General features: G+C 59.0%; 2 protein-coding genes across 2 annotated transcripts; one reads left to right on the top strand and one right to left on the bottom strand.

The window, feature by feature from the left end:
- The first annotated feature begins 2,781 nt into the window (after positions 1 to 2,781).
- On the top strand, positions 2,782 to 8,033 carry LOC135885775 (mitochondrial chaperone BCS1). The gene is made up of 7 exons (XM_065413679.1): positions 2,782 to 3,101; positions 3,640 to 3,779; positions 3,908 to 4,102; positions 4,921 to 4,984; positions 5,757 to 5,926; positions 6,514 to 6,631; positions 7,650 to 8,033. Exons 1-7 carry the CDS (start codon positions 2,782 to 2,784, stop codon positions 7,900 to 7,902), a joined length of 1,260 nt encoding a protein of 419 aa, XP_065269751.1. The 3' UTR covers positions 7,903 to 8,033.
- Positions 8,034 to 16,074: 8,041 nt separating this feature from the next.
- On the bottom strand, positions 16,075 to 23,715 carry RNF25 (ring finger protein 25). The gene is made up of 10 exons (XM_065413798.1): positions 23,672 to 23,715; positions 21,952 to 22,026; positions 21,240 to 21,342; positions 21,069 to 21,136; positions 20,082 to 20,151; positions 19,847 to 19,918; positions 19,483 to 19,623; positions 18,379 to 18,468; positions 17,246 to 17,380; positions 16,075 to 16,818 (listed from the first exon to the last, which is right to left on the bottom strand). Exons 1-10 carry the CDS (start codon positions 23,713 to 23,715, stop codon positions 16,075 to 16,077), a joined length of 1,542 nt encoding a protein of 513 aa, XP_065269870.1.
- Positions 23,716 to 25,109: the final 1,394 nt, after the last annotated feature.

The raw sequence follows: 25,109 nt of genomic DNA, 5'->3' as shown, positions 1-25,109 counted from the left end.
GGGGCTGCTGGGGGGGGAAGGAAAGGGAGGGGGGCTGCTGGGGCCTGGCCCCATGGGGGTGGAAGGGAATAGGGGCTGCTGGGGGGGGAAGGAAAGGGAGGGGGGCTGCTGGGGCCTGGCCCCATGGGGGTGGAAGGGAATAGGGGCTGCTAGGGGGGAGGGAGAGCTGCTGGGGCCTGGCCCCATGGGGGTGGAAGGGAATAGGGGCTGCTAGGGGAGAGGGGGAGCTGCTGGGGGCTGCCCCCATGAGGTCACACCCCTTATAGGGTGAGTGGGGATCAGACCCCATGGGCTGGGAGAACTGGTCTCGGGGATTCAGGCTGCCTTACAGTGGGGGGGGGGGGTCAGGGGAATCAGATCCTATTACAGTGGGGAGGGGTCAGAAGGGGGTCAGACCCCATGAAAGGGGAACTCAGGAGGGGGGTTCTGGCTCCTTTACGGGAGGGGCAGACCCCATGAAAGGAGGAGGTGTGGCGGGATCGGGGCCCCTCTCCAGCAGGGTCAGGCTCCCTCAGCATGGCCCTTGTAACGCTGCCTGTTGCAGCTGGCGCACCAAGCCAACCATCTCCCTACCCGCTGAGAGCTGCGGCAATGTGTTGGCTGGTTACAGGCTGGGGTCAGGACTCCTGGGTTCTCTCTCTGGCTGTGCAGGGAGTCAGCCTGTTGAGCAGGTGGAGACCCACGACTTCTGGATTCGGTTCCTGACTCTGCCACAGCCTCCTGCTCCCCTCTGAGCTGCAGCTTCCCCAGCTCTGCAAAGGCGGCGGTCATGCTTCCCCCCCGTCCCAGGGCCGCGTGAGGCTTAAGTCACTGATGCATGTAAATGGCATCAATCTGAAAAGTGCTGGATATCCTCATTGGTGGGAAGGTGCAGCCCAAGGAGAGAGCAGGTCCCTGCGATACAATCAACTTATTTATACGGCACTTTTTCTACAACATGTGAGGCAAACTACTCGACGGGCTCCCTCAATAACAGGGCAAGAGAACATCAGGGAGGTAGAGGTTGGGACAGGACTTTAGGATTAAACCCAACTGCCACCCAAATTCTGCATCCTGTCGATGCCCCTGTTACTAACGATCCCTAGCTTTTAGAGAGCCGTTGCATCGGTGGATCTCACAGCGCCTTGCAGACGAGGCCAGTATCATCACCCGTGTTTTACAGACGGGGAGATGGAAGGGAAGGGACTTGCCCAAAATCAAGCCAAGAATAGAACCCCCTCCAGTCCTCCGTCCACTACCCCACGCTGTCTTACAAGGGAACCATTTCCACAGCTTGATCCAGGACGGCTCTGTGGCTTTGGACCTTCCACTGCCATCACAGACGGGGGAGGCTGCTTCTGTCTCCGTCGCCTCCAGGCCCCCAGCTGCCCGGGACATGCCTTCGGGATGCAACCGGAGGTGCATGGTGACTAGTTGCAGCAATAAATCCTCAGTAATTGCAACAGGCTTTTCCCACAGCTTACAGCCTGGAGGCTTTTAATGATAAAGCCTCAGGTTTGACTTTTCACCTGAGACAGCCGAGATTGGTTTTCCACTCTTGTACCCCCAGACTCCTCCTGTGGCCTATCGTGGTGTTCCACCACTCTCCACCCTTCCCCAAGAACTCCTTGTCCCCGCTCCCGAGAGCCTTGTCCTGGCTGCATCCTCCCAGATGACTGTAGCACTCTAGGGGCTGCTTCTCTTCCTGCAGCACAAAAAGTTATGGGGCCCCCGACCCGTTGAGGACTATGGCCAGGAGTCAAGATGCTGCGTTCCCTGCTGGCCGCTGCTCCATGGTGAAGGCTGCAATCTGCTCTGGGTCTGCATCTCCAGGGTGGTGATGCTCTTTAAGGGCCCAGCACTAGTTACTAAGCAGGCGTACCTGGGCAGGGAGCAGCTGGTTCCCCTGTAAAGGGCAGCAGGAAGCTAGGGAGGGGAATGCTCTGGGAAAGAGGGACTGAAGAGTGCTGAAGGTGAGTAGGGTCCAGCAGGGAACCCCGAGTTTTCAGAGAAAAGGCTCAGAGCGGGGAGGCCTCCAGCAGGACTAGGAACATGGACTTGATCGGGGGCGGAGAACTCATTTTAACTATTTTGTTACATTAAGAAATCCAGCCCTGGGAGGGGAGTTGCTGAACTTGCAGAAAGTTTGCTGTGGTAATGTAATGGAGAAAGCCCTAACAAGTGGGGAAACTGAGGCGGGGCTGCTGCAGCGTGACCTTAGGCCCCGAGGGGGCACTCAGGAGGCAGCCGGCCTGATGACAGTGGTGCTTGGGCTCCCATATGGGCATCAGTGCTGCTTCAGTTGGAGAGTTGTGCCCAAAGCGAGCCGGGATCCTCTCTGTCAGGGTGAGAGTCACTAGGGGAAGAGGGATGAATTCTGGGTCTAATTGTGCTTGGTGGGCTGAGGCGTACATTCGGGACTGTAACGTCTCCCCCATGTCGAGGGTCTGTTGCTACAGGCAGATGTTGCTGTACCCGTTACCCGTGGTTCAGGTTTGGAAGGGTTTTCTCCGCATCCGTAAGGGCTACAAACTAGCTTTGCGTTTTAAAGAAAGCTCAGATGGTGACGAATCTGAACGTGCCACGTGGACGGGGCCTCGTAAAGACGTAATCTGGGCCAGATCCGCCTGTGGGTCGTATGATTGACACCTCGGCCTTATATCTATGTCGCCCCCTTGTGCTAAGCTTTGGCATCGGCAGCCCATGGCTCAGTCTTTCCCTTTTTGTTTTATCAGCAGGTTTGTTTCTGGCTGGCAGAGACGATGCCATTGAAAGGAGCCGCGTGACTCCCCCGGCCCCACCATGCCCTTTTCCGACTTTGTCTTAGCGCTGAAGGACAATCCCTACTTCGGGGCTGGCTTTGGCCTGGTAGGGGTGGGCACGGCTCTGGCTTTGGCCCGGAAGGGGGCCCAGTTTGGAGCGGTTGCTTTTCGCCGACACTACATGATCACCTTGGAGGTGCCCAGCAAGGACAAGAGCTACCAGTGGCTGCTGAGTTGGATCTCGCACTATGCCAAGCACACTCAGCACCTGAGCGTGGAGACCTCGTACCTGCAACATGAGAGCGGGCGCATCAGCACCAAGTTCGACTTTATCCCCAGCCCTGGGAACCACTTCATCTGGTAAGGGGGCAGAGCGGGGGAGGAACGGGCCAGGAACTGACCAGCTGCCTCCCGGAACCAAGGGCTTCGTGTGAAGAGAAATTCTTGAAGAGCCTAGGGGCCTGATCCGAAGCCCGCTGAAGTCAGTGAAAGGTTCCCATTGATTTGGATCACCGCACAGGGCTGCTTAGTCTGGAAAGGAGATGAGTACGGGAGATGCAGCTGCTGTAAAATAGCATGCTGAGCTCGTCTCTAGTACCTCCGGCGCTGGCTTCGTTCGGCCCAGAGACTGGGGTCGAGAATGCCCCTCAGATGCTACTTGGTGACGTTCAAACGCCGCACATCCAAAACGGATCTGTTTCTGTACGGGGTGCAGAACCGACCTGTGGAACTCACGTGGCAGGGTGGGATTGTAAAAGTGCAAAAGAGTTAGCGCAGGTGGACACTTAAAACGCTGCGTCGGCGCAGCAGTGCCGCTGTCGTGCTTAAGTGAAGATGTTCCTAAGCCTCATCTCGCGTCGTCCCCTGGCTCAGCCTCTCTCTCTCCTCCTGCTCCCAGGTATCGGAGGAAGTGGATCCGCATCGAGCGGAACCGAGAGAAGCAAATGATCGACCTGCACACGGGGACCCCCTGGGAGTCAGTGACGTTCACAGCCCTGGGCACCAAGCGGGAGATCTTCTTCAGCATCCTCCAGGAAGGTATGGCTGTTCGGCAGGGCCCTGCCGCGGCAGATTTGAAACCTGGCAGATATAAAAGCCAGGCCATTGCCTGGTGCCTTCTGGGAGATTCCCTTTCACTGCCAGCCCCTCTCTCTGTCTCTCTCTAGCCAGGGAACTGGCTCTGAGGCAGCAGGAGGGGAAGACAGTCATGTACACGGCCATGGGTGCCGAATGGCGGCCGTTTGGTTTCCCGCGCCGCCGTCGGCCGCTCGCCTCCGTGGTGCTGGAGAAGGGGATCTCGGAGAAGATCGTGCAGGACGTAAAGGAGTTCATCGAGAACCCCAAGTGGTACAGTGAGAGAGGCAAGGCTCCCTCCCGTTCTGATGGCTCTGCCCTTCCTCTGGGGTCAAAGGGAGGGGCAAATAATGCTACCTCAAGCCAGGATGATGTGGGCAGGTGCTGTGCGGCTACCCCTGCCTCCTCACCAGCCTGCCACACCTCTCCCAGCGCACCTGGATCCAGACCTGCAGCCCCTTAGCTAGTCCAGGCCAGCCTAGCCCTGCAGGTACGCCCCATTATTCCACCCCTGAACCCTGGGTTTCTGTGCACGAAAAAGGTGTCCTGTACAATCCTTGCAGCTGCCCGTGGGGCACCGGCGTCCTGCTGCAGCGTCCACAACCGGAAACGGGGGAGTTTCTGCACTGGGTCGGCGGCGCCTCCTTCCTGCGCTCAGCGGGCCCGATTCACCAACTGGAGCATTGCCTTGGTGATCCAGGCCCAGCGCGTTAGGCAGCCCTGCGGGGGGACTTCAGAGCCCTGGGTGGCTCTTGCTGCATGGAAGGCTGTGTTCTGTGCCTGGTGTCTGCCTCTTCTGCCTGTCCCTGGCACTGTAGGAAGCAAGCAGGTTACCCCTCCACCCTGTAGCTTCCCCGCTGCCGGTCCAGCTTGGTTCAGCTCCAGTCCCCGGCTGAACCAGAGCCGACGGCAGCGCTGCCGTGGGAAAGCAGGCTGGCCACGAACGACGTGTTAGAGTGACACCAGCAAGAGCCCAGCTCAGGGGGCTTTCAGTGACGCTGGGACTCGGGGGTGTGATCGTTAGTTAGGTTCTGTCCTTTAGGGCTCTGTGGCAGGCTGGGTGTGGGGCGCGCTGCCGGCTTCTGATGGGTCCCTCTCTTCCTAGGAATCCCGTACAGGAGGGGCTATTTGCTTTACGGGCCACCGGGCTGTGGGAAAAGCAGCTTCATGTGAGTATTGTGCGCTGGGCAGTGCCAGCTTTCCCCCGTCTCCTGGAGTTCTAGGTCCCCTTCGGCCCCATGGAGGGAGGACTAAGGAGACTGGCTCTTCACTGAGGAGGAGGGTTCGGTTAGCAAGGCAGAAATGTGCTGCAGAGAAGGAAGCCAAAGGACTGTGTCCGGAGGTGCTGCTAGCCTGCTGGTGGCCCAAAGCAGCAATATTGTTGGGGCCCCCCTTGCCCCTCACCCGCCCCCTGAAATACTAATTGCTTTATTTCCACACGCCAAAACCCTCCCAGCCCCCCACGCGCTAATACACGGGTTAAGCAGGCCACTCCCATAAGATGAATGGTGCTTTGGGGGTAACACTAAATCGGACCCCCTTGACCAGCGGATGAGCGACGGCACGAGGGGCCAGGCGGGGAAGAGTCAGGCGCCAGGTGTTTCTGCCGGAGGTACTTAGGGGCCCCATCACTGAGTACCACACAGTCCTTACTGCATTTATCCTCCCACCCCCCCGGGATGCAGGGCAGGGCTTGCATGTGGGAGGCTGGGGTGTAGAGAGATGGTGACTTGCTGGAGGTCACACGGGAGATCCGTGTCCCAGCTGGGAATGGAACCTGGGTCTCGAATCCCAGGCCAGCACCCAACCCCCTGGCCCATCCCTGCCCTCTGACGGGTTTGCTATAGGTGCCCCCTGCCCTGCGGGACTGGGGAGGGAGGGATTTCCCCCGGGGGTTCCCCTGCGGCTTGGTGCTTTACTCCTGCCCTGTGTCCCTCCCAGCACGGCCCTGGCCGGGGAGCTGGAGTACGGCATCTGCCTGCTGAGCCTGAGCGACCGCAGCCTCTCCGATGACCGCCTCAACCACCTCCTCAGCGTAGCGCCGCAGCAGAGCATCATCCTCCTGGAGGACGTGGACGCGGCCTTCGTCAGCCGGGACCTCGCTGTGGAGAGTTAGTCCCGGCCCTTCCCCCTCCCGGGGGCCTGCTCCCACCCCTGGGGAAATCGGTGCAGGCCTCGCCCTTGTCTTCAGCACCTGGGTGCCATGTGGAGACGCCGAGGTCCCAGCCCGGCTCGGCAGCGAGCAGAATGATGGGGGCTGGAGGAGCTGTTCTGAGGTGGCTTTCTTCTCACCTGCTGGGCCGGGGGAGTCCCTGAGTCCCAGGGAGCAGGCAGCACGCCCTGCCTGGCTGTATATTCCCCTTTGCTCTTCAGCCCCTTGGGGTGCCCACGCTGGCTCCCCTGCACTGTGCGTGGCGTGGGGTGGGTAGTCGGCCGCTGGCTGCGCTGTGGGCAGAGTATCCCTGGAAACATGCCAGTAGCTGGGTTTATAGTGAGGCGGCGCCGGGGGAGCGCAGGATGCAGAGTGGCCAGGTTACTTGGCCGGGGACCAGCCGTCTCGGCCCGCAGTGTTGATTGATGGCAGATAGGGCGGCTCCCCAGCGGCTGGTAAGCTGCCAAGGCGGCTGTCTGTTGGGCAGAGTTTGGGTGCCCCAGACCTGCCCTGGATCTGAGACGTCGGTGCTGCCTTTTCCTCCAGACCCAACTGCCTACCAGGGCATGGGACGGCTGACCTTCAGCGGCCTCCTCAACGCGCTGGATGGCGTCGCCTCCACGGAGGCCAGGATCGTCTTCATGACCACCAACCACGTGGACAGGTCAGAGCCCTCTCCTGTGGGAGAGGGGCCCCAGGGCAGGAAACCCCCCTTGCTTGGGCACTAGGGAACAGTGACACTAGAGAACCCCCCTTGCTTGGGCGCTAGGGAACAGTGACACTCGAGAACCCCCCTTGCTTGGGCGCTAGGGAACAGTGACACTAGAGATGAGATCGGACCAACCGGCTCCCACCTCCATTCCTCACTGCTCAAGGCAGGACCATTCCCTGAAGTGTGCGTTTCAGGGGTTGCTCTTGTCTAGTTGGATTAGCCAAAGAACCGGGCTCCCCTCCCCACGTACCCCTTTTCCTAACGCTGCCATTCCACAGTCTCGGTGATCTTCCAGGATCTTCCACCTGCGTCTCCCCTCGCTCTGTCTCCTCCCGTCCCTTTTGGAGATGCCCCCCCGGAGACCCTTCCTCCCCCTCCTTGGTGTTTCCACTGCAGAGCTCCGACAGCTGCTGTCTCGCTGCAGCTCCTTTCACAGCAGAAAGCCTGTCACAGGCGTGTGGGTGGGCGTGTCCGAGTGGACTACCTGCCCAGGAGATTGGGTGCCCCAGGAGAAGCCTGATCTTTTCAGGACGCTGAGGGTTTGCTGATCTCTTTTGTCTGGTTCTTCCCAGCTTTCTCTGAGTTGCTTTACAGAGACCCCACCAAGCTAGAAGCCCCCTGCAGGATCTTGCCCGTACCTCCTATGTCACAACAGTGCGTGGGGCACGAGGTCCGGGCTGGACTCCCTCCCAGCCTGTGGTAGTTAAGGGGGATGGTCACGTTGGAGGAAACACAAAGCCGTGTCCGTGGTTTGCGGCGCATCCCCGTTGCGCTCGTGGAAGGTATTGAGGATAAGGGGGCCCACCCGTCTCCCCCTGCCCCTCCCTCAGGATACCAGCGAAGGGAGGTCAGAGAGCAGGGACTGGTCCCTCACGTCCAGGAGAGCGGACTCCTCTGACTGCACGGGCCTGGGAGCTGAGCTCCACGCTGCTGGCTGACCGCACCTCTGCCTGTCTCGCTGCCTCCGCAGGTTGGACCCAGCCCTGGTACGCCCTGGCCGGGTGGATCTGAAGCAGTACGTGGGACCCTGCTCCTGCTGGCAGATTTCCCGCATGTTTCAGCGCTTCTACCCAGACCAGCCGGCGGCTGCTGGGGACAAGTTTGCAGAGCAGGCACTGCGCGTCTCCGAGCAGATCAGCGCTGCCCAGGTGCAGGGCCACTTCATGCTGTATAAAGCAGACCCAGCCGGGGCCATTGAAAACGTGCAGTCGATTTCCCTGTGACCGAGGGCGGGCGCCCTCAGAGGGGAGGGGCTTGCGGCGCCATTCCTGGGAGTGACTCATGGAGGACGTGATAACCGTCAGGATGCTGCTTTGTGACAGTCCCAGGGAGCCGATCGCTCTTTGTTTCGCTACCTCAACGAGGCCTTGGGTTTCTGTTAAAATATAAAAAGAACTAGGACACCCTGATTCCCACGGTAGCAGTGCACTGTCCGGCGTGATCGCTCCTCCCCAAACGCAGCTGCTAGCGCGCAGGACCCAGCTGTGCTTGAAATGCCAGGGCATTCTGAGCCTGCTAATCACATGGCCATAACCCCCCCCACACACACACACAGCTCTCAGCCCACTGTCCCTCGTGGGGGTAAATGAAAGACAGAGTGAAGAGATAATAGAGAAGGAAGCTCGAGATGATGCCTGGCTCGGCTCTGGAGCATAATATTTGCCAGCTGCTTTTGAATGTTCTCTGTAAATACAGCACAGCGTGAAGTAGGGTGATGGGGCCCTTTACAACCCTATCAAGCACTGTATGGGGCCTTCTGTCTTCCAGGTGCTTTGCAAACTTCATTAACCCGCTCTGTATCTGCAGGTATTGTTACCAAGTGATCTGTGCTGGGGGAGCTTCCGGGGGCCCCAGCCATGGCCCAGGAGCCTGTCGTGCTACAAACCCAGAACAAGACGACAGTTCCTGTCCCAGAGCGCTCGCAGGCTACCAGATTGTCCCTGCCCCAAGGAGCTCACAGGCTAAGCATGTCCGCTGTGCCTAGGAAATGAGTGCCCTTTGAGTTTCACTGGCGCAGACTCGGGCACTGCATGCACTCACAAGAAGGGCCCAGTCCAACACCCAAGTTCATGGGATCTTTCCATCCCCAGCAGCGGATCAGGCTCCCAGATAGACTTTTTCTGACTCATGTGAGCTGTCCCTGCTGTGGTATTATCTCCATTTTATTGAGGGGGGAAACTGAGGCACAGGGAAGCTAAGTAGAGGGCTCCTCAAGCCTCATTTTCAAGCCTAGCCCAAGCCCACCTGACCCTGAGTGGGTTGAGTCGTTTTCAGACCCAGCCCAAACCTGAGTCAGCACCACCTGTGCTGGGGACTTCCCACTCCCCCTGCCCGGGATCCGTCTCTGGCGCACCTCCTGCCTGTTCCTGCGGCCGCTGCCTCGCTGCACTGAGCGTGTGGCGAAGCGAGAGACGCTGCAACTCCTCAGCATGCAGCAAAGGGAGGTGGCAGTGGCCAGCGGGAGTGGGGCAAGCTGCAGCCGCGCCAGGTAGGAGGAGGTGATCAGAGGCAAACCTGAGAGGAGCGGGTTGTTTTCTGACCCAGCCTGCACCCAGCGCCTGTAGTCGGCTCCTGTCTGGGTCGAGTTGAGTTGCGAGGCTATAAGGAGAAGTAACTTGCCCAAAGCCACGTGGTCGGTTAGCGTCCGAGCCGGGATTAGAACTACGGTCTTCCTGGCTCCAGGGACCCCTGGCATTGCCCTCTCCAGAGGAGGCCTGTTGCCAGCTGGCGAGAGCCTGATGGGCAGAACATTTAGGGTCACGTAAGGCCTGAGCGGAAGCCCACTGAAATGCACCTGTGATCTTCAGTGAGCGTGTGCTCCTTGTGCCCTCTGGGTTTGATCTCTGTCTCTCTGTGTAGCTGAGCTGTGTGGGTCTGGCACACACCCTGGGAATGCTTCCCAATAACATACCTGCTGGACCCCTTGTCCGGTGCCCCCTCTCCCCTTGGAGTGGCAGCTGCTGCCATAAATACCGAGGTCACTTCAGTTTTCATTGGTGCGAAGCTTGTTGGGTGCCTGGAGCGGGAGCTCCCTGTGGAGACGTGGCGCTTCAGTGACACCGTCGGCCTCATCCTGGAACCGCTCCCTGGGCAGCTGGGACACCATCTTCAGGTGCGGTGAGGGGTGGGGCAGGCCAGGCCTGTGGGGGAGCCAGGAAGACCCAGGATAACATGGCTAGTGTCCCCCCCACTTCCTGGGCCCTTCCGTTGACCCCGCCCGCAGGGACCCTCGCCTGGGGGTCTCAGCTAAGCCCTGCTCAGAAGGGGTCGGGGGTCTCAGCTGTGACTGGTTCAGTCGCCTGGACCACCTGTCTGAGCTCTCTGCTTTGGTGCAGCTGTTCTTGGACTGTGACACTCCTCTGAGCACAGTAAGACGGGGTGTGTGAGAGACAGACAGACATTTTGGGGTTCAACCCAGACCAGTGACGGGCTGTCACCGCCTGCCCTGCCCCTCTGGTACCTTCACTGCAAAGCTGCTGTCTCATAGCCCTACCACCAAGCATGCGGCTCACACCCTGGCTTCCGCCGCCTGGTTTCCTTCTTGCAGAATGACCCCGACGCCCTCCCGGTCCCGAATTTCCCCCAGCCCATCTCCCTGCAGCGCCCAGCCCTCTCCTGGAACACTCACAGAAGTTAAGTCCGTTGCTCATTTAAAAGGTCAATTCACTGCAGCTCGTTAATTTAACTGGGGTTTGCCCCACATGCTTATTTCAGTCACAGCAGTGCCTTGGTTTGCAGTGTATTAAACGAAGAGTCCTAGAGTTGCATGATACCCAGTGAAGACAGGCCTGCAATGGGCAGTGCTCGGAAAGGCTCTGGGTGGTGTCCCAGCCTGATCACAACGCGCTCAGGCAGTGAGGGGCCGTAGCGCCGACTGTCCATGGCTTTACTCCAGGCGTTGCAAAGCTCTGTGGGGTTGTTCCGGGTCTGGTGCAGCCAAGTGAATCACAGACGACCGTGTGGCCACCGCCAGTGCATGGCCAGGTAAAGTCCCCTCCTAACCTCACGTCCGACTTTCAGGGCTCGAAGTGCGGGGACTTGATCTCCGACGCGACCAAAAAGGGCCAGTGGTGGCTTCAGCCCTCTCGAGGCCAGACTCAACGATACATCCCTATGGCTGATCCACTCAGACCGCCCTGTGCCCGGCAGTCGCCGCTGGCAGCCCAGATGAAAGGCCTCCAGCCTCCTGGGGTCTCGTGTAAGCAACATCCTTGTTTCAGAGCCGTCCAAGAGCATCAGGAGTGCGCAGCTCTGATAAATCCGCGGCTGGCTGGGCCCTGTTGATGTACTGCCCTGAAGTCGTTGTGGCTTTTCCAGCAGCACGGCTGGTTTGTAGCGTGACTGCTGCTCCAACATGATGGATTTTTGTCTTCGCCCAACACAGGCAGCTGTTTAATGTCCGGGGCAAGGCCCCTCTCCACTGCTGAGCAGGGAAAGCCAGAGCCCCTTGGGAAGTAGGAGCTGTGTAGAGGGGGCCTCAGCCAGCGCTCTGCCCCAGGGTGGCTCGCAGCCAGCTGGAGACAGGCTGGGACTGGTGACTCCACCGCAGGTTTGGCTCAGAGGCAAAGCATTCTGGGAAGGGGAAGCCGTTTGCTCTCTGCAGGTGGTGCCCTGTGGTGCCTGCCGGGCCGGGCGGTGGTTGAGGACGGCAGTACTGGAGACTACGATTTCCCCAAAAGGGGGAGTCAGGAATTGGTTTTTGAATTGTATTAGTCTTACCAGTGAGCATAAGGCATTTAACTGCCCCTAGAAACACCTGGTCCATTGATCCCACAGCCCAGCTGGGTGGGCCAGGCAGACAGTTTTACTGTGTTCAAAAGGGGCAGGTGATGAAAGCCCACAGAGGAGCATAAAATGTGACCTTAACAGAGGGCTGGATGTTGGAAAATGACAATAGGGTCATAGGAACAACAAGAGGGAAATCAGAGGGGGAACATCTGCTGAACAGCTTAGATGTCTGTATACGTGCCAGAGAACTGGAAGTATTAGTACGTGAGCTAAATTCTGACTTAGTTGGCATCACAGAGCTGGGATGGGGGTGGCGGGATGAGTCTCATGACCAGAATATTGGCCTAGAGGGGTACAGCTGTTTGGGAAGGACGGGCAGAAAAGAGGGAGGAGGTATACACTCGTTCTGATGTCCAGGAGGAGCTGAGAGGCAGCCCAGTTGAAAGTCTCTGGGTAAAGACAGAAGGGGTAAAATTAGGGGTGACATCATGGTAGGAATCTACTCCAGACACCAGATCAGGAAGAGAGGTAGATGAGGTGTTTCTAGAACCAATCAGAAATAGCCTTGAGGGGACATTTGTTGGGAAAGTCATACGGCAAAAACCAAAATTTCCACTAAGTTCTTGGAATGTGTTGGGGACAACTACTTGTTCCAGACAGTGGAGGAAATAACCAGGGTGGGGATCAGCTTTTTTTGACTTGATTCGGACCAACAGGGAGGACTGGTAGTGAATCTGGAGGCAGAAGGCAATTTGAGTGACCGTGATCATGGGGTGCCAGGCTGGGAGGATTTGGCTGGTGCCTGTCTGTGAGATTCATGAGTGGCCCGCGAGACGCTCCCGTCACTGAGCTGCTCATGGTGCAGCTCGTCTGAAGCATGGGGCGGCTGGGGGAAGGACTTGGCCATGGAGGCCCCCACAGGGGCCTGTGCTGGATCACCCCACAACACCAGGGGGTGTCTGCTGGAGACCTGCCACGTCCCCTGCGCTCCCTCCTCCTCCACACGAACCCAGCAGAGAAGCAGCCCTCCAGGTCTGTTCGCAGCCGCTGGGTCTGCACCAGCTGTGGGCAGCCGTGCAACCTGGTTGTGCCCAACAGCGGGGTCCTGCGTGGATGGACCCGGACACCAGCGCCCGCCCGAGAGCCTGGCTGTCTGCACAACGGATTCTCCTACCCCACTCTGCAGGGCCTGTGAGCACATGCACCGTGAGCTCTCTACAATTGGCATCGTCCTGGCTAACGTGATGGAGACGGGCTCTGCCTGGAGCTGTCCCGGGCTCTGCCTGGAGCTGTCCCAAGCTCTGGCTTTACCCCGATGGCTGCCCAATGCCCGATCTCGTCCTGTTCAGGTGCTCAGAGCCCACCTGTCGCTCTGCTAACTACAGGCCAAGCCTTGCCTTTTCGACCTGCCCTCTGCCCAGCTGTGCAGGTTCGACAGGTAACTGCTTACATCAATGTAGCGACCGCAGGGGGAAGCGGCCCCGTGTCTCGGGCTCAGGATTCCCTTGCGAGCGGTGGAGGGGTCAGGAGCGGCACGCTCCGAGCGCCTTTAAATAAAGAGCCCGGGGGTGAGAAAAGCTTGGCTGCCTCCTGGCTCGGTGGGTGCAAGCGCTGTGGGGCAGGGAGTGGGCTGGGGTGTCTGAGCAGTGCCCGTCCCCACGGGCAGGCCGGCTGAGCCTCTGCGGGGGCTTGTGAGGCAGAGCCCGCGGGGACGCTGCTTGACGGTTAGTCAGCCAGGCTGCCTCCATGCAGAGCCGAGTCCCTGCAGGGGCCGCTTTCCTCTCAAACTGGGCCCCTCCCACGCTGGAGCCCCCAGTGCGTCTGCACAACACGAGAGCAGCTCAGTCGTTCACTCCACAGGCTTTAAACACCGCTGCTCGTTTGCACGTTGGCGGCACCTTCGGCCGAGGGCTGGGCACACGGTGAACCCTAGGAGGCTGGTCGCTGTGATTACACCCATTTTGCAGCTGGGGAAACCGAGGCCCAGAGTGGCGCCGTGACTTGCCCAAGGTCACCATACACGCCTGGGGCAGAGTTAAGGACAGAAGTGCCACATCAAAGCCCCGTGCCCTGCTCATCACCAGACAACTCTGGTTAACGTGCGTCAGACTGTTCTGTGCCGATGTCGCCGCTGCTCTGTATTCGATGTCAGCGCAATAGCTGCCTGGCTCCAGGGAGGGCTTTGGCAGGAGCGCTGCAGAGGGAGAGCTGAGCTGTTCCTCCTCACACCACAGGAATCACGGGGTGCAACCCTCTAGCTGCGATCGGAGAATTTACCATTTACCCTGCCAGACGGTTCAGCAACAGGTAGCAGCTCCAGCTGCCCTGGCTCCTGCCAAATTCACATCCAACATTTAAACGTAGATTTTTTTTAAATCTAACCCCCCCCCCCCCGAGGAATGTTTCTCACCCTCCCTTTGTTCTGCCCCATTCCCCCAGAGGACAGCTCGTGGTTCTGGGATTCTGATCAGCATGTTAAGACGACAGGTTTCAGGGTGGTAGCTGTGTTAGTCTGTATCAGCAAAAACAACGAGGAGTCCTTGTGGCACCTTAGAGACTAACACAGTTATTTGAGCATAAGCTTTCGTGGGCTACAGCCCACTTCATCAGATGCATGGAGTCTCTAAGGTGCCACAAGGACTCCTGTTCTTTGTTAAGAAGAGTCACCTTTTCTAGGAACATTTGAGCTCGGTGTGAATGAGACGGACAAATTCCCTGCCCCCCTAGATCACGGGATCCCCAGGACAGCCATAAAGAATATTCCCAAGGGGGCTGCGGAGGTTTGAATAGCAAAACTTCAAGCGCCTGCTTTCCGCGAGGGAGAACCAGCTTCAAGCTCCAGGTACTTTGGGGGGAACAAGTGGAGTAGTGGGGGGTTAAAGTCTGCGCTCTGCAGCAGGGAACAAGAGGCTGGCAGAGCAGAATTTGGGCCTGTTTGTATTGTGGTGGAAATTCCCTTCGCTGGTGGCTCACACACCATCCAGCTTCTAGGGCTGAGCATCTGAGCTAAACCCAGGGGCAGGGTCTTTTAACAACACTTGCATCAAGGGCATTGAATGGCAGTGCGGAATGTGAACTAGGTCCGTGCTGCAGCAGGGCATCTTTCCGTTCAATTACAAACAGGCTTTGGGACACGGTCACGTGCTATGCCCAGAGGAGCGAGGAAGAGGAAGGTTCACTGAGACAAGAATCAGAGGGCAAAAGACTGGGATCAAGGATCTTAACCCCTGCCCCTTCCCCATTGACTTCACGGGCGGCCCCACTGTTCCGTCGGAGGGGAGACGTCAGTTCTCTTTAACGATGGGCAGAACCGTCCAGGAGAGGGACGAGAACATAATGCTCGGATTTGCAGGCAGGGCTGGAGAGATGAGCGAATAGACTGAAATCACAATAAGCTAGAGTCCCTCCAGACAAGTCCCATGTGACCTGGCTAGGGCCTAATCCCAGGGAACAGGAAGCCAAGGCTGGAGTAGTAACAACGGTCGGGGCAAGCGTGGATGAATGTTTACAGAGGGGTTGTTTGTTGGGATACCATGGGGAGCCAGTCTTGGGCTGTACAGAGAGCAGGGGAGTAACTCTCTACTGGGGATGGCGGCGACTGGAGAGTGCCGAGAAAAGACGAGGGAGGGGGGGGGTGTTCAGAGGGAAGACAAGAAGCCTGGAGCACCACTTGGTTTATACAGGGATGTTTACGAGGAGAAGCGGTTCTGATCAGTGAGCGAGCAGAAAAGGGGATGAGGTTGGAACAGGGACCGGTCAGTTTAAAGAGAACAAGCTCCTTTTGAATACGATCAACAGGGAAATGGAACCAACGGCAGGGCCTGGAAGAATCCAAAGCACTAGAGTCCCCTTGGCCCAGCCGGCTCGAAGCTACCGGAGCTGGCCCCAGTCGAGCTCTGAGTGGTCGGGGGTGAGGGCTGTCAGGAAAGCGACGCTCTCAGCTCAAGAGAAATGGCAGTGCTACCCTGGGGGAGCTGACCCCATAGCAGTGGCCAATGGAGTTCACACTCAGGAGAGCCTGGGATTCTCCCCGCGCTCCGGCCTTGCTCGCAGGCACTGAGCGGGGCCTGGCTTCGGGAGGATGTTCTGCTACATGGGACAGTCCCACCCTCACTTCAGCTCTAGCATTGCTGCTGACAACGGCATCGCAGATCCCGGCAGGGCTAGCAGCAGGGCCGCTGTCCCTGCTCGGAGGAGCCAGTCTAGGCTGGCCTCGGGACAGAGCCTGAAGCCTGGGGAAGGCCCTGCGTAGCCCTTATGTAGATGGCTGCAGTCGAGTGGCATCTGGCCACTCCTGGGTCCTACCTTCAAGGCCAAGAGAGGGATTTTGCCTGCCCAGGACTAACCAGGTGATTGACAATCAATCTGCCAAGAGACACTGCAACGCAGCCATTAGTAACCACACCTGCCGATTGTTTACTAAGACATGAGTCCAGCCTGGATTTGCACTCCCCACCCCCCACCACCATGTGCCCAGCTCATCACAGCCTCTGTGTTCCTCTTTTCCCAGGAAGATGTGTCCTGTGCCAGCCACCCACACCCCCGGAGAGATCTGGGCTGGCCCTTCTCCTCCTGGGATACGGAGGCGGATAGCTGATATTCTAATAGACTCTTTATTGTTCTCCCCAGGAAAGGCCCCCCCCCGCACCAGCCCCTGCCCCCTCCTGCTAGGAACCGTCCTCCTTCACTTGGCCATGGGGGTCTCTCCTTGCACTGGGCCTGAATGCCCCTCGCCCCCGGGGTGCCCTGGGATAGGAACCACGCTCCCTGCCCCGGGACTTCTCCCATCTCCCACAGTCCCAGGTCCTGTGATGGCCCTGCCAGCCGGTAGGTGCCCTGGGGTCACGCTGGTTTAGTGCCAGGTTTTCCTTCTCCCTGCTCTGGGTCTCAGCTCCCTGCTCCGGCGTCCATCTCCCCCCAGCGGGATGCTCCTCTTTCGAGTCCAACGCCCCTTTCCCGGGCAAGATGCCAGCAGGGCCCGACTCTTTCCTACCAGCAAAGGCAGCCACTCTGCCTCTGCCATGCGGCTTAGGGAACTCCTGGCTGTATCCCCCACTGGGTCTCTGGCTCCTGTCCTCCCTCCATTCGGGTCTCCAGTCGAAACCGCCGGGTCCCCCAGAGCCACGGAGAAGGCGGCAAGTTTCCGCAGCTGCTGCTTGTGGGTCGCTGTACGGCTGCCTGCCCTGGCCTCGGAATCCTGGCCTCTCCCCTCGGTGCCTCTCTCGCTTGCTCTGGTGCTCCAGGGGGACAGACGCTTTTGCCAGCTGCCCAGGTTCTGTCCCCACAGCTAGAGCCTGGGGAGGGCGGACAGGCTCCGCAGCACGTTCTGGGTGCTCAGTGGCAGCCACGGCATTTTCAGGAGTCAGCAGCTCAGGGGCGGCTCCGTGGCCGGGATCCGCAGCCGCTGGAGGCTGAGAGAGAAAGGAGCCAATGGTGAGGAAAGGGCCTGGCCTGCCACACCACCTGCCTCCTGCTTTTCTTTAGGGAAAGGCCCCAGGCCCAGCTCCCACAACCACACCCCACACCAGTTATTGCCAGCACCAGGCAGCCCTTGGTCGCCCCTCTGCGCCGGGACAGCCAGCCCCCATTCCATGGGTGGCTTTCTGGAGACCCCCCCCCCCCACAATCACAGTCTGGGACCTGAAACCCGCCCCCACCCAACCCGCTCTCTGGCATGTTGGAACGTGCAAAGGATCCTGCAGTGCCCCCATAGCGAGCAGGAGCTCCAGAAGGCAGGACCAGCAGAGCCCTGCACACGCAGCCCAGAGCCACTCCTGCCCCACGCCAGGGTGGCGCTGGAGAGCTCCCCACAACGCTCGGCCCCGAGGAGCAGCGTACCGCCTGGAGGCTGATGAAGTAGCGGTTTCTCTCGGCCTCGGGGTCAATGATGCCTCCCTTCTTCTGCTGCCTTTGGTAGATTATGCGCAGTTCCTCTCGGGTCTGTAGCGCCTTTGCATCAGGCCTGTACGGCTCCTGGGGGAGAGTTAGTGCCGTGCTCGGTCAATATCCAGCCTGGCAGAGCGGCTGCTCCCAGACGGGTAAATTACCCAAGCCACTCGCCGGCAGCCTGCTGGGCTACTGACCGGGGCATTCACACACACGGGCTCCCCCGTGTCAGTCAGACACAGGGGAGCCACAGGCAGAGACAGCAGACTGGACCAGCTGAACCATGTCCCTGCGAGGGGCCGGCAGAATCTACATGAGCCAACAAGGACTAGAGACTTACTGAAGGGAAGCTGCAATTCTTGCTACATGCAGCCTAGAAATCAGAGCAGGGACAGCACGGGCGGCCCATCCCCCAGAGCCAGGGCAGGATCACTTCCTCCACTTTGTGCTCTAGGGCTTTGGCCTGTTGGATCTTAACTGACTGAAGCGACAGGCCCTCTGCCCCGCCCCTTGGGAGAAGGCTCTAGGGAGTGCAGGAAGAGCCTGAGATTGAGCCACGTTTCCTTGGCTTAATTCCATCCCAGTGCCCCTGCAGCTTGGCTGGGCCGGAGGCTTTTTGGGGCAGGGCCCCAGCCTCGTCCTTTCCCCAGGGACAGCAGCACCTGTCCCTCTCCAGGTTGTCTATACCCATCAGACACACGCAGACCCGTTCCCCTCCCACAGGCAGGTCACGTGGCTATGTGAGAAAAGCAAACAGTAACCATGGGCTACGTCCTTGAGTGTGGCTGGGCACGCCTCTCCGTCTCCATTCCCAGCCCCAGGAAGATGGGGACTGCACCCGGCGGGAAAGGGGAAGAGTTTACGACAGGACTGTCCAGTTGCTATGAGGTGGATGCATTTAAGCCCAAATGTTAACGTGAACAGTGAGTATCTGCCAGGTTCTAGTAAATACCCAGCAGAAGCAGACAGCAGCCCTGGGGGGTGCGGGTGCCTGGGGAGGCCCCTGAAGTGTGCCTCAGGGACACCGCAAACGCTCCCTCCCTCCTCCCGGATCCGTGGGGGGGTTCCAGCTAGGGGCTTCTTACCACCGGGTGCTGCGGGGGTGGCGCTGCCTGCAGAGCGGAGAGGTCGTAGGTTAGTGTTTCCCGGCAGACGGGGCACTGCACTCCGACTCCCTGCAGAGAGAAGAGAGAGCTGGCACACAGCCCCATAACACTAACTCCCCCCGCCCCCTCCCATCCTGCTCCACCCCTGCTCCCTGCCCCTCCAGGAAACGAACCCCAGATTCTTTGAGTCCCAGGCTTTCCCAGGCGCTGCTCTAGCAGGGCAGAGGATGCCTGGCTACCCGGCTGTCTAGGCTTAGCTTTAGGACTCTCATCGTTTTTAGCAGCACTGCAGCAGCCTTGCTGATGATTGTAACTCCCACTCCAAATGCACCGAGGGATTCCTCTGCTTTGGCTGGCTGGTAGTTAGGTCAATTTATGCCACCTGGGCATGCTGGGAGTTGTAGTCTAACAGCTGATTAATAACTTTAAAGGAGCTGGTTATAACCAATAAGGTTATAAGGTTGCCCTTACCCGAGGGACAGTCTCTCCCCGCAGACACTACTTGGCTGAGATGCCCCAGGCTTGACAGCAGGGGCTGTTCTCGGGACATTGGGTGTGAGGGGTCTTGGACCTGTTTTCTGGGCACTGGTGCTATTTATTCCATACTTTGCAAGGACTGGCCAAGCACTCAGAGTCCAGATTGCTGGCTGGGCGCATTAGTAAGCCCAAAGAGAAGGTTAAATACATTGCCCAGCCCTGGAGTTGTGTGTGCAGGAGAGAATCTCAGTTTACATTATTTCAGTGACAGTTTCTAGCCCTTGTGGCTTCAGGGAAAAGCTTCACAATGTGACCCAGCTGCACCCTACAGGCTCCAAACCCAGAAGACAGACAAAACCAGCCCCAAGTTTATTCTGTTTTTAAACTCGTGATTTTTAGCAAATCCCATGATTTCTGGGGGCCTGACTTGTGATTTTCACGGGCTGGAGATTGGCGAGACCGATCCGGAGTCAGTAACCCAAACGGCAACTCTGAGGAGCGAGGTCTTAGGCATGGCCATATCCAGAGCAGTGGGGACTGCGTGACGGGCCTGGGAGAGCAAGGCCTCCTCTGTGAGACACGGGGGAGGGGCCCAGGCCCTCTTACCTGCTTAGAAGGAGGCGCCAGGTGCTGCTCTCTCTCTTCCTGCTGCACGTGGATTTCTTCCTCCATGTGCTGGGCGTAGCGAGCCAGGCAGTGAGAGTGGAAGTAGTGGTAGCACTGAGTCTTTGTGAACGCTTCTCTCTCCTGTACAATGAGATGGGGCCGTTGGGAAGGAGTCCTGTGTGCGCCCCACGGCGCCCTCCCCTGGTGAGGGGGCCTTCCACTAATGCTCCACCCTCAGCTGGGTCTGATTCAGATACATCTGCTCCCAGAGCCCCCCCCTCCATCTCCACAAGCCCTGGGGTACAGGCTGCCAGTCCCTCCCCAGCAGACCGCAGGGCCACGCACTGATCGCAGGGGTTCCTACCTGGAAGCCGTAGAGACAGATCACGCACTGGCCATGAGGAATGTTGTTGTCGGTGAGAATTTCCTTCCCTTTCTGTAGAAAGAGGGAGAAGGGACACTTTACCCACCCAAAGCACCAGGTGGGCCTAGGCTCTGACCCAACCAACCCACACGCAGAGACCAGGCGAGCGTGTGACACTATCGGGCTGTATCTAGCACCACGCCCAACCCACCCCAGGCCTCCCCTCCTCTCTCACCTCAATCAGTTCATACAGCACCGCTGTCCCCAGCCCAGCCTCCGCAACTTGTCCCAGGGTCTGGGAAATCCTAGAACAGAGAGGCAGAAACCCGTGACTAAGGAGGGGCCGTGCTAACCTCTCGTGAGCTGCAGCAGTAAGACGGGAACAGCGGCTACTATACAGTGGGTGAGGTGGCTGCGGCAGCCACCGGACTGGTCAATAGTGGTGCCAAGCTGGGTACAGAAATCCCTGTGCTCCGATTTGGTTACCATGCTCAGACCCTTCCCCCTCCCCTCTACCCATCCCCCATGGTGTGGGGGCAGAGGAAGAGGAGTCCCATTAGAACAGGTCTGCGGCACCAGATTTTGGCTCCTACCTACTGCCCTGGATTCTTTGGTACACACATGCCCTTCGCCAAGGCTGACGCCCAGGAAGATTCTCTACTCAACGCAGCCTGCCTGCCACGAGCTAACCTGGCCAGCGCTTTCGTCCCAGCGACTCTGCCGCTGACCCAACCTCTGCTGCATTCACTGGTGACAAGGCAGAGAGACTAAAACCAGGCCAAACACCCAGGGTTAGCTCCAGCAGGATCGAAGCCTCGTTCTGGCAGCAAAAGACTATCCAGATCTCACCATACCTGTGCACAACCCTCTGGGACTGGGGAGGGAAGAACACAGGAGCTGCCCAACTGGACGAGGACTGGGCCAGTTGCTTCAGAAGGTGCAAGAGATTCCCCTAGTGGACAATGATGGAATAATCAGTCCAGGGGGAAATTTCTTCCTAGCCCCAGGCAGCTAGCGGCTGGTCCTTCACTGAAGCAGGACGGTTCAATGGCCTTTGTTTATTTTCTGTGCAGGCTGATGCAGCTCTGGGCTGCAGACACAGCGATTCCACGTATCTGAGGGAAAAGGGGGTATTCGTGTTTCCCACCCCCAGCTGGAATGCGGGAAGTTTCTTCCCGCCTGTGTCTTGAGGGCAGGGGGAAACCCCTTCCCCAGCACTCACTTCTGGATCTGCTCATCCGACAGCCCCCGTGGATTCCGGATCGAGATTTTTGGCACTTCATTGGGATACTAGAAAGAAACAAATCCAGGGATGAATGGGGCCCAAAGTCCTGCCCTGCCCCTCCCTGTGAAGCGTGGCTGCACTCCTGGGGGTCAGGCACCATTACCTTACCTGTGGGGGCACAGACAGCACGAGAGTGAAGCAGACGTACTGAGAGTCCTGATCCTCCGCGGTCGCAGGGTGCAGGGTAATGCAGATTTCCCAGGGCGCTGACCTGTGAGGGCAGGGAGGCTGAGGTGAAGCGTCCAGCTATCCCGTGAGGAGTATTAATGAAGGACAGACAGTGCAGTGAGGTGACATGGGCTGCATATCGTCACAGCAGCACAAACCTTCCAGGCAAGCCCCGTGGGGCTGAAAAGGGGCTACGGTGCATGGAGTGCAGCAGAGGAAACCAGCAGGCTGAGTGTGCCTGTCCTGCCCCCGCAGGGGAAACGCTCATTGGAATGGGGCCAAGGTGCACTAGCAGCTCTGAGGAAAAGGAGCTGCTAGGAACGAGAGAGAGATTGGCAGTAGCTCAGGTACGAGCCAGGGAGCACAGCATGCTGGAGCGCCGGTGTAGGGCTAAGGACAGCAGAACCCTCTCCCTGAGCGAACACTCAATCCGGACACGGTGACCATTGGAGCTTTATTCTCAGCTCACCAGGGCTTTGAATCCCAACTGCAGAATCCACAGTTGGACACCCGTAACATCTGTGTACACAAGCCAGTCCAAGGATTGTTCCCAGCAGCACAGCTCTGAGATCCGACTTCTGAGATAAACGTACACCAAAGTGGTGAAATCTCACCCCTCAGAATTAGTGACACCCGGTAATAGCACAAATACCTGCCATTTCCTCGAGACACCTGCAGCTCATCCAGGTATATGGATTCCAAGACCTCCACTTCTGATGGCAAAGCCCTGAGAATAGAGAAGGGACATCACACAGCCACTCTCCCTTGTTGACTCCCTTCTCCTCTTCCTCCCTGAGCAATGCACAGGTCTGCCTAGGACCTTATACAGCAGAAGCATCTCAGAAACTCCCAATCATTTACAAATAGAAATAACAATACCATGAACATTTGTTTTAAAGAGACATTGTCTAGGTAAAAGTGATGTGGAAGGCAGCAGGGTCTAGTGAAAAGAACAACGGGCTAGGACTCAGAAGACCTGCATTCTATTCCTGGTTCTGCCACTGACCAGTAGTGTGACCTTGGGCAAGTCACTTCCCTGCCACCTTTGTCAGTGTTCCCCATTTAGATAGTAATCGCTTCAGGGGGTGAAGTCTCTCCCTCATTACGGAACTACAGTAATGCACATGATAGATAAATTACAAACATTTATTTCTCAGATTATTAAAAGTGAAAGAATTTTGAAAACTTTTTTTATTTAATTTTCTTTACAGGAGACTCAGCCTTAACATTTGTTTCAGCTATGTTTCCATTTCAGACTCTGAGCTATAACATCGGAGTTGCAAACAAAGCACAAGCATGTTTATTTGTTTAAAAAATAACAGATGTATTTGAAATTTTTAAGAACTATAGAAATATCTTTTTGCTTTACGTTTAAAGTTTGGGCCAAATTTCAGTTGACAAATCCCTTTAGACATAGCTATTTCATTCTTGTCCTGTGGCTGCATCACCTCCAGATATGACCACCTCACATCCGGAATTAAGGAGGCTGGGGACAGGTCAGTATTCAGATGGGAGACTGCCAAGAAAACTCAGGTGATCCAATACCCAAGAAGGAGTCTCGGAGGGAGCGGCTAAAGTTGCTGCATACAGGGCACTGTGCTGCCAGCACCCTCATCTCTCAGGTCAGACAAGTCCCGGGTCATTCAGAGATTATATCCCGTCCACGCGTCTCACAAGAGCAGGTGAATTAGGAGATCACGTTTTGAAGGTGCCTTTCATCTCTGCCATCTCTGGAAGCCAGAATGTGTAATCGCATCCCAGCAAACGGCACCCTGACCAAGGATGAGGGGAGGGAAGGAATCCAGGGAGGCAACAACACAACCGAGGTCCCAGTCTGCAAAGCTGGGAAATAGCATGACTGGGGTAGGGGGAGGGAGGGTTGGAAGTGGTACAGCTGGGTCAGTGGGGGGAGGGGAGAGGAGTGGCACGGCCGGGGGGGAGGGGGTGGCACGCCCGAGCGGGGGGAGTGGGAAGTGGCACAGCCGGGTCAGTGGGGGGAGGGAAGAGGAGTGGCACGCCCGAGCGGGGGGAGTGGGAAGTGGCACAGCCGGGTCAGTGGGGGGAGGGGAGAGGAGTGGCCCCGGGGGGGGGGGGGGGGGGAGTCACACAGCCGGGACAGTGGGGGAAGGCGCGGGGGGGGGTAACGCTGCAGGAGGAAATGGGGGGCCAGGGGATCGGGGCTGGCTGCGGGGCTCCGCGAAAGGGCGGGGCTGCCTGGCAGCGGGGTGTAGCTGCGGGGAGAGGCCCAGGGCCCCGTGGGGGAAGGAACCAGGCCGGTGCGGGGGCTGTGGCGGGAGGAGACCGGGTTCCGGCCGGGTCCCCCTGTCTCGGCCCCCGAGCTGGTCCCAGCCCGCGCCCATCGCCATGGTTACCAGTCGGCCGCCGCCTCCTCCTCCCGTTTGCTGGCCACCGCCATCTTCCCCCTGCCCCGGAAGCGGAAGTGCGCGGAGGCCCCGGCGGGCGGTTGCTAAGCGACGCGGACGCGGCGGGTCCCCGGGGTCCTGGCGCGGCGCGGTGGCTGCGGCAGCGCCTGTGTAAAGGGGCGGACTGGAGCCCCTCCACCGGCCGAGCCCCGGGACAGGCCGGGCCGCGGGGTCCGTGCGGCGGGGTGCCGGGGCCGAGGCTGGCCGCCTTTCCGTCCGCGTGCGAGGCCGGGATCCAGTCAGGCACCTGTGCGGGCACCCCGGGGGCGGGGCGGGTGGATCCCAACGAACGGCCCGGGCGGCAGCGGGGCCCGGCGCTCAGGTGGGAGAGAGGGGCCGGGAGCCCGCGGGGGCAGATCCCGGTGAGCGGATGGATCCCTGCGCCTGGCCGGGGGGGGGCTCGATCCCTGCGCCTGGCCGGGGGGGGCTGGATCCCTGCGCCTGGTCGGGGGGTGGTGGATCCCTGCGCCTGGCCGGGGGGGCGGGGCTGGATCCCTGCGCCTGGCCGGGGGATGGTGGATCCCTGCGCCTGGCGCGTGGGGGGCGGGGCTGGATCCCTGCGGCTGGCCGGGGGGGGGCGGAATCCCTGCGCCTGGCGCGTGGGGGGCGGGGCTGGATCCCTGCGGCTGGTCGGGGGGGGAATCCCTGCGCCTGGCGCGTGGGGGGCGGGGCTGGATCCCTGCGGCTGGCCGGGGGGGCTGGAACCAGCCTCCAGAGGTGAATACCCAGATCGCAGTGATCTGGGGGGGCCAGGGGTGATCCTGGGCATAGGATCTGGTCTGACCTACCAGACCCTGCCCATGGACAGCCAAGCTCCGGGCAGAAGAACCGGGCACGTCCCTGTGAGGGAGACCTGGGAGTCAGGGCTCCTGGGGAGACTAGGGGTATTGAGCACATACTGGGGGGCTCAACCCTGAGGAGAGCCATGTAGGTTCCTGGATACGCAGCTCTGAGTGTGGGGAGACTCGGATGATCATTGGGGTTCGGGTAACCGGGCTTGCGTCCAGGGCATGGACCCCGACCTCATCCCCACCTGCAAGGTGCTGAGCTCACCCGCCGCGCCGTACAAATAACTAATAATAAAATAAAGACCCAGCCCAAATGTACAGGCCACCTGGAGCCGAGAAGCTGGGACAAGCGACCATGCAGACCTTGGCCTGGAGGAAAGAGCAGAAGGCTAAGGGTGTGGGAGGGATGTGAAATACCAAGAGAGAAGAGGGAACCAGGAGCTGGGGGAAGGACGTGTTCAGGCCGGAGGACAGGGAGGAGTGTGGCTGCGGGATGCCGAATAGGCTGGAGCAGAGGAGTCCATGGGAAGAGGGAATGGTGACCCGGATGAGTTTGTGCAGCGGGGCTGGAGAGGAAGAGGTGGAATCTGGAGCTGGCA

This window comes from Emys orbicularis, chromosome 11 (genome assembly GCF_028017835.1).
Source record: "Emys orbicularis isolate rEmyOrb1 chromosome 11, rEmyOrb1.hap1, whole genome shotgun sequence".
NCBI classification, from domain to species: Eukaryota; Metazoa; Chordata; order Testudines; family Emydidae; genus Emys; species Emys orbicularis.
The sequence above is the reverse complement of the archived record's forward strand: the minus strand, read 5'-3'. Positions and strand labels throughout refer to the sequence as shown.